The following is an 8,006-nucleotide window of genomic DNA, read 5'->3' as shown; positions in this document are numbered from 1 at the left end:
AACCGAGTTTATATGTCCACCTAATTCAACATGTTAAAAAAATGAACAACATTACCAGATTTAAAAAGAAACTGGATAAATAAAAATTTATAGTTTTTTTTGATAATTGGAGGGGAGCGTTTGTGGAAGAAATTGAACCCACGACCTAGCAGTTTGCTGCTTAGCGCTTATACCATTTGAGCTATAAAAATACTGAAAGTATTTGAATCTTTTATTATTTGTATAAAAATTGTTAATTATTTAACCAACCACACACTCACAACTGCGGTCCAAAAATTCATTAAATAGAAAACCAGTAGTGCACCATCAATTATTGAAGTACATGGACTTTTTATGAGTTGAGCATTATTCTTTTAGCCAATTTAGGCACATGACATCAATAATGTACACCAATCATTCAGCTTTTGATCCTTTTTAATTACAACCTCAAATTTCGGATAGAGTATGTCAAAAAAAGGATCATTACCAAGTTAAACAAAATTTATTACTACCATCAAAAATAACAAAATCTACGGTTTTCCATCGATCAAACAGCTTCAACTACAAACATAAGTTAATATATACAGTACAGAAAATACTCTGCTTAGTACACAGTAACAGCGGTAGCTTCGTTTGCTAAAACAAGAAAAAAGCCAGCAAGAAATAAAGATAAAAAGCGAGTAATTAACAACGTAATTTCGTTACTATTTAGATTAACTAAAACGACGGAACGACTCCGAATCCGTAGAGACTGCTATGGTTAACTTCAACTTCCTTATCGGTTCGTTTAGCGAATCGACCTTTGATTCTGGGTCGTGTTTCGGCATAAGCTTTTCGTGACGCGTATCTTATTGTTTTCTCGAACTTTCTGTTCTTTCTTTTCTCTCTGTACCTTAACACCCTTGCTTCTCTGTCTACTGCCGATAGCTGAACGGGAACTGTTTGATTTGTCGACTCCGTCATTGATTGATTCGTCATGTCACCGCCATCCGGCACTACTCCGACTTCCAATGACGACGATGATACCTGGAATCGATCGCAAACACGAAAACAAGATTATAAAATTTGTTTTTTGAAATAATTGTAACGAAAATTAAATTTGAATTTCAACTTACGCTATTGCTCAAGCACTCTGTGTTGTAACCATAAGGAAAATCTTTGGAACCAGTGAAGTCAATCTCGAAGCAGTTATCGTTAACAAACGGAGCTGGAACGGTTTTATTACTTTGAACCGGAACAACACCGTCAGTTCCTGGACTATTTTGTTCATTCGCTTCAAGTTTCGGATCTGCTTGACCGTAAGCCAGATCCAGATACGGATACGGATCCATATCGGAGAACACATACTGACCCGTATTGAGATCCGGATTCTCCATAAACTTGTGACTAGGAGGATTCGGAAGAAGCCACGAGGCAGCTTCAGCTTCTTCTTTACTAACATCTCCGGCGTCTCCGTCAACATCGGAGAAGTAACGGTCTTCGAGAAAGGTTACCGCGTTAGTCTTGCTGTTAACGGAAGGAACAGAATCGTAAAACGGAGTAACCGGAACACGCTCGTGACGGCGAGCAAGAGGATTAGCAGAGTGGATGTCGCGATCGCAGGTGATGCATAGAGCTGCAGCGTCAGCCTTGCAGGTAACGTGAGCCGGAGCTTGCTCGCAGACTTCACAGACGAAAACACGCGCGTGGCGTGAAGCGAGTTTGTTAGCAGCGTGGATTTTAGAGTCGCAGTTTATGCAAAGAAACGCCGAGTCTGGTCGGCAAAAGAGCGTCGCCGTCGCTGATTTGCACGAATCACAAAGCTTTGACGCCATTGCTTTGCTAAGTTAGGGTTTCTAATTTCTGTTTTTGGTTCTGTGTGATTCTTTCTACAGAGAAAGAAAGCACAGTTTTTCTTCTTGTGTGAAATTTTTGGTGAGTTGTTGTAAGCATGAGGCTATCTTGTGGGCCCCGAGAGATCTAGAGATTAGCAAATAAGAGATGAACACGTGTATTAGGATCAGCCGATATGAAAGAAGACTTTGCATAAATTTAGAAGTGGAGCCCACGTGAAAAGGGCGTTGAAGGTTGGGGACCTTTTGGGGTTTCCATTTTTATTTTTTCGGTTGGAAATTAGTTTCTGCAATTGATAAAGTTGAGTTTTTTAAGCATACCGACGTATTTTAATATATATTTTAAAAAAGTAAAATTTGAAATATATGTTAATTCTGATATTACACTTGTCATTTGATGTAGTTAAACATCTATCCATTAAAAATTACATGAATTTCATAATTGATCGATATATAAGAACTTTTAAACATTTTATTACCCACTCCATACGGGTGAGGATTTTAGCACTCCCCTAATTTATAATAGCACTCCAATTTTATATGTAATTTATTATAGGACAATTTTATCCTTTCATTTCATCAATTAAATTCCGGTCACTTCTAATATTTTTCCTATGAACTACAGCTCTTTATTGAAAAATACTTTTTTTCTTCATATTCTTACTTCTGTCAATCAAATTTAGACAATAATATATACAAATAATATTAATTCAACAATTTTAATATGGTGATGGCAAATAATATTTATTTATTGAAATAATTATCATCTCCATCAATTCATTATCTCTTAAGTATAAATATTTTAACATTCAGTTACTGCTTTCACTAAATTATATAAATAATTCATTTATTTGTTTATGAAAGTAGGTTTGTCAGGACAAATTTAAAATTAATGAAAATTAGTACTTTTTTTCCTTTTTATGTCTTCCCCTAGAATATATAATTAAAACAAATGAATGTATAATATCTGAATATTAATAAAACGATTGCAAGTATCGTACATGTTTTTTTTATATAATTCGAAGGGGATTATTTATAGGAGGAATAAAGTCACGACTTTAATAGAATATTACCCGATACTTGTACTATTTGAACTATAACTCATTGATAAATATTGTACATGTATTAATAATATTTTTTTTCAAGTGATTATTGTTGCAATTCACTTACGTTAAATTAATTAGAAAATAATTAATAAAACATAATTAGTTTTTCAATAAAATATAAAATTACAAAATTATTCTATAATATTATAGATTGTAAAAATAATAAGAAAACTAAATCAAGTTGATAAAAAAAGAGAGGGAACTAATAAAACTTCCTTTCTGAGTATGCAATTTATTAAAAGATTGAATTAATTTTTTTTTTTATGAACAACGCAAAAGGACCAAATTTGTTATGTAAATAGTCATAGTGATTAAGGTTATAGATGTCATTTTGGATTGGAAAAGGAGAATGTGGAGTGTGGTTATCAATTAAGGGAGTGTAAAAATCGCTACCCTTTGTATTGGGAGGCAGTTGTCTGGTTTATTTATCTCAAATTATAAACTATCATTTACAATTTTAAAAATTAATTTTATATATATTCTTATTAATTTTAATAAAATAAAAAATTACGATATAAGGATAAATATGTCATATTATTATATTCTATTTCATTTAATTTATACTAATTATATTTTTTAATATTTATGTTTTTCATAAATTATCTATCAATTTAGAACCGAGGAAGCATTATCGTATTAATTTAAAATTAACCATATTAAAAATAAACTTTTTAAATGATCTTGATAATTTGAAAAAATGAATTTGAACTATTATTTAAATTTAAATAATTTGTACATGATAACTCGTTTTGATAGTTTTATAAAATTATATGGATATTTTGTCATAAAAAATTCTAAATATTGTTTTTTGTTTACCAAATAGAATTAAAGATTTGTGAGATAGTATTACATTAATTTGATTTATATCAATTTAAAATTTTACGAGCTTATGAATCTAATTAAAACAATTCATATTTTAAACTAAACATATAATTATTGGATTTAATCTGAATTCCTTAATTTTTTTTTTTTGCACAACTCCATTGATGAACCACTAAATAATAGTATTAGCATATAAGTCGGTCTAAATTCTAAAACAGACAATAAAAATTGAAAGAACACTAAAAAATGAAATCCTAATCGTTTGCTCGAATATTGAATTTTGATGTTTTTTTAAGTTTGTTTGATAGAAGCTACTCCTAGCACGGATTTTTGTATCGTTCTGGTACGAGCTGGCTTTATCTTGAACTTATCTTTATCCGAGTTACTTCTAGCTCGGATCTTCATTAATCTTAATTTATCTTCTCCCCTATGATATTCTTTGGAGTTAGTTCTGGGACTTTGAAATTAAATTAATAATTTATTCAAAAAATAATAATAATTATAAATAGATAAAATGGAATTATTATATTTAATAAATTTGGTTCCATTTTCTTATAAATTAATTTCAAAGTAAAATGATCCTATACAGGAAAAGACCAAATTGGGTTGAAAGGAGAATATTAAAGCGAGTGGAACCCACAGTGTAGACAAGTTGATGTTCGAGACTGATCTGTAGTTTGCAGTTGGCCATACTTTACTTACTTTACTTTGCCATCCCTCCTAGTCCCAAGATATGGGCAAACGGGCATAGCTTTGTTTACATTCCCTGGCATCATGCCTCTAGGGCAACTCCGAAAGCTATTACTTTTGCCGATCGCATTTTAGTCAAATACGCCTCTAAGTCCGTCAACTAATCAAACCAAAAACAAACACATTAATAGTTACTCAAAAATTAATTAATTTATTATAATTTTACGGTTATTTATATATTTTTAATGAAATTTCAATATTATTTTATTAAAATTTATAGTTATTTAGTATATTTTATCATTTTTCAAATTTGTTTATTGTAAGTTAAATGATAACTCACTAAATTTTAATAAAAAAATTATTAAGTTATAAACTGAAATTTAAAATGAAATTATTAACAGTTAGAGCCAAATAAAGGCTTAGATTTTCTCATGCAAAATTCCACTTAAATTAATACGATGGATTACAGGAACTAAGTTATAAGTTCATCCTTAACTGCACACCGAATTTTAATTTGGTTTGCAAAACTTCTCTAATAATTTTTCATTTTCGATATTAACATACTTTATTTTTTTTATTCTACATATAGAGTATTTTTACTATAGTGTATCTTAAAGTAAAGTAATTTTACTATAGTGTATCTAATGGATGTGATTGTATTCCAGTCGAGGCGGATCTTATAGATTCGGCCACCGGTTTCGTATGACTTAACCCTTTGAGCGGGATTCCGATATCGTCTGAAAGTGGTTCTCCTGCGACTTGACTCCATAGTATTTATGGTAAGATTCGGTATCCATCAATTACTGATATGTTAACTTTTGTTTCAATATAGGCCAAATAAATATGTTAATTTAGTTGGAAATTTATTACAATAAAATATTATATTAATTTATTCAATAATTTATAAATAGAGTATATGCTGTGTCTTTTATTATTTAATGAATTTTAATAGATCTAGTTATTTAATAAACCTAAAAATATATGAATACATTATATATAATTAAAATTAATCTAGTATATTTTATCATAAATAAATAGATATATTTTATAAATCTTAATAATTTATTGGTAAAATGTATAAAATATTTAAGTAATTTATTGAGTAAAATATACAGTTAATATTTTTTTTGTAAAGAATAATATCAACTATTAAAAACAAAATATTAAAATAGAATAGTTTTAGAATAAAATACGCCAAAATATTTTGGCATTATTTGTATGAATGCTTTTAATTATGCATTTTGGCACAAATACAAAGATACTTTATTTTTAGAGGAAATTAGACTCAGCACTTGATTATCAAAAATAATTCCAAAAATACTTAAGCATCTTTTTTTTTTCTGTCAACACTTGATCCCACCTTTTTATTTCATCTAGTACTTGATTCCACCTTTTTATTTCATCCAGCACTTGATTTCACCTTTTTATTTCATCCAACACTTAACCCAACATTTTTATTTCGTCCAACATTTAATTTCATCTTTTTATTCATCCAACATTTACCTCCATTTTTTTAAGATTTAGAATTTAAATTTTATGATTTTAGGGGTTTATGGTTTATGATTTTAGGGTTAGGGTTTAGCATGATTTAGGGTTTAGCATGATTTAGGGTTTAGCATGATTTAGGGTTTAGGGTTTAAGATTTAGGATATAGGATTTAGCATAATTTAGGATTTAGGGTTTAGCATGATTTAGGTTTTAGGGTTTAAGATTTAGAATTTAGAGTTTGGGGTTTAGCATGTTTGGAGTTTAGGGTTTAGGCTTTAGCATGATTTAGGGTTTAAGATTTAGTATAATTTAGGGTTTAGGGTTTAGAAAAATAAGATTTTAAGTGTTAGCTTTAATGTTTTTATTAAATCAAGTGCTAGGTGCAATTTATTTATTTTCGTAAGTATTATCCGCAAATAAAAACGAATATAAGTATTTTTAAGATTATTTTAACAAAATCAAATATTTTTCAACTTTTCCCTTATTTTTATTATGTTAGTACTATAACTACGGCCTTATCTCTTTCAAAAGAAAAAAAAGAAAACTACGGCCTTATCTATCTCTGTAAAGCCTGGTATTGTAAGTGAAGCAGTGAAGCACATGCAAGAGAAAATTACACCATATCCCTCAAAATTTCAAAAGTTTATGTTAGTGACCCATCTTTTTTTTTCTTGCAAAAATCCCTCAATTTTAAAACATTCTTTTCATGCCTACCTTTTTATATTTATTATTCCTATTTTATCCCTAAAGTATATGTTTCTTATTGTGTGTTTATTACACCGAATTATTTACCCCACCATCTTCTTCTTCACTACCCACAACAGTTATCTAATTAATTTTGATTCAAAACATCACAACTTCTTCACTGTTCATCACATTCTCCATAATCCCTTACATTTCCTTCATTTTCTACGAAATCTCTGCTTCACTTATTTATTTCTTATTTTTCACCTATTTTCATGGTTACTACACGCGGTGCATATGATACTCAAGCTAATATCAAAATCGAAAAAATGAGGCAGAAGACCATCGCAAAAGGAAATTCTAAAGAAAGAAAATTATATTTGCAGATCTGTTATAATGGAAGAAATTATATGTAAAATGGAAACTTTAATTTGGATAGTGGGAATTTGATGTGTTGGGTTGTAGTGTAAATTTGAGAAATTGAAGTTTAGATTTGATTTAATTGTGTGGAAGTTAAGAAGCAGTATCTATCATGATGATCATTGGCGATGGCCGGTGATGGGACGGCAGAGATTGGAGGTCGGAGATGGATCAATAACTTTTGCTTTAGAATTTTACTTTCTAATTAAGATTACTAATTTTTGAACTATGTTTTTTAATTGAGAAGAATTTTACTCAATTATAACTGATGAAGAAGATGATTGAGAATATAATAGAAAGGAGGTGGTGATGGTGAGGAATAGTAGAGATGACAATAATAAAGATATTAATCCTGATGTGAGCATTGATAAAAAAATTGAAATAAGGAGAATGGTGGCGCGTCCATCCAGCTTCTTCTCAGATGAGATTAAGCGACGAAGGGCTTTCTGCCCTAGAAGATACATACAGCCATTTTGTTCCTCATGAATGCCACATGGCCATAATGTCAGGCATGAAGATTCAAATGGATTACAATCGTACCCAACAAGCAACCGTCGTTTTAGTTCTTCAGATTTCAAATCTTCTAGTTTTTTACTTACATATTAAACGCTTCTCAGGCTCTCTTATTTCCACCATGGCTTCCTCCTCTAACACTATTTCATACAAAAATCTTGCTTCTTCCATAGCTGATCTTACTGAAAAAACAAAGAAAATGACTGTATCTGATCCGGTCATTGAGCTCCAAGCTGATGATGAAGCTATTCCTGCATGCTATCAATGGGTTTTAGTTGGCAAACTCCTCACCAAAAAAACCTTCTCTGTTAGGGATATTCAAGGGTGGGTACAACGTGAATGGAAACCAAAGGGTAATCTTTTGGTTGAAGCAAATTCCTTCAATATATTTACTTTTGCTTTTCAAGAAAAGAGCGATCATGATATGGTGCTATCCACAAGGCCATGGAATATTCTACACCAGCATATTGTC

The 8,006-nt window shown here is 30.2% G+C and overlaps 1 protein-coding gene across 1 annotated transcript; it reads right to left on the bottom strand.

Moving 5' to 3' along the window:
• Positions 1–500: 500 nt before the first annotated feature.
• Positions 501–1,883, bottom strand: LOC126667883 (zinc finger protein CONSTANS-LIKE 4). The gene is made up of 2 exons (XM_050361002.2): positions 1,095–1,883; positions 501–1,005 (listed from the first exon to the last, which is right to left on the bottom strand). The coding sequence occupies exons 1-2, from the start codon at positions 1,791–1,793 to the stop codon at positions 697–699; spliced, it is 1,008 nt and encodes a 335-aa protein (XP_050216959.1). The 5' UTR covers positions 1,794–1,883; the 3' UTR covers positions 501–696.
• Positions 1,884–8,006: the final 6,123 nt, after the last annotated feature.

Source organism: Mercurialis annua, linkage group LG2 (assembly GCF_937616625.2).
Source record: "Mercurialis annua linkage group LG2, ddMerAnnu1.2, whole genome shotgun sequence".
In the NCBI taxonomy this organism is placed as follows: Eukaryota; Viridiplantae; Streptophyta; class Magnoliopsida; order Malpighiales; family Euphorbiaceae; genus Mercurialis; species Mercurialis annua.
This window is presented reverse-complemented; position numbering and strand designations above follow the sequence as displayed.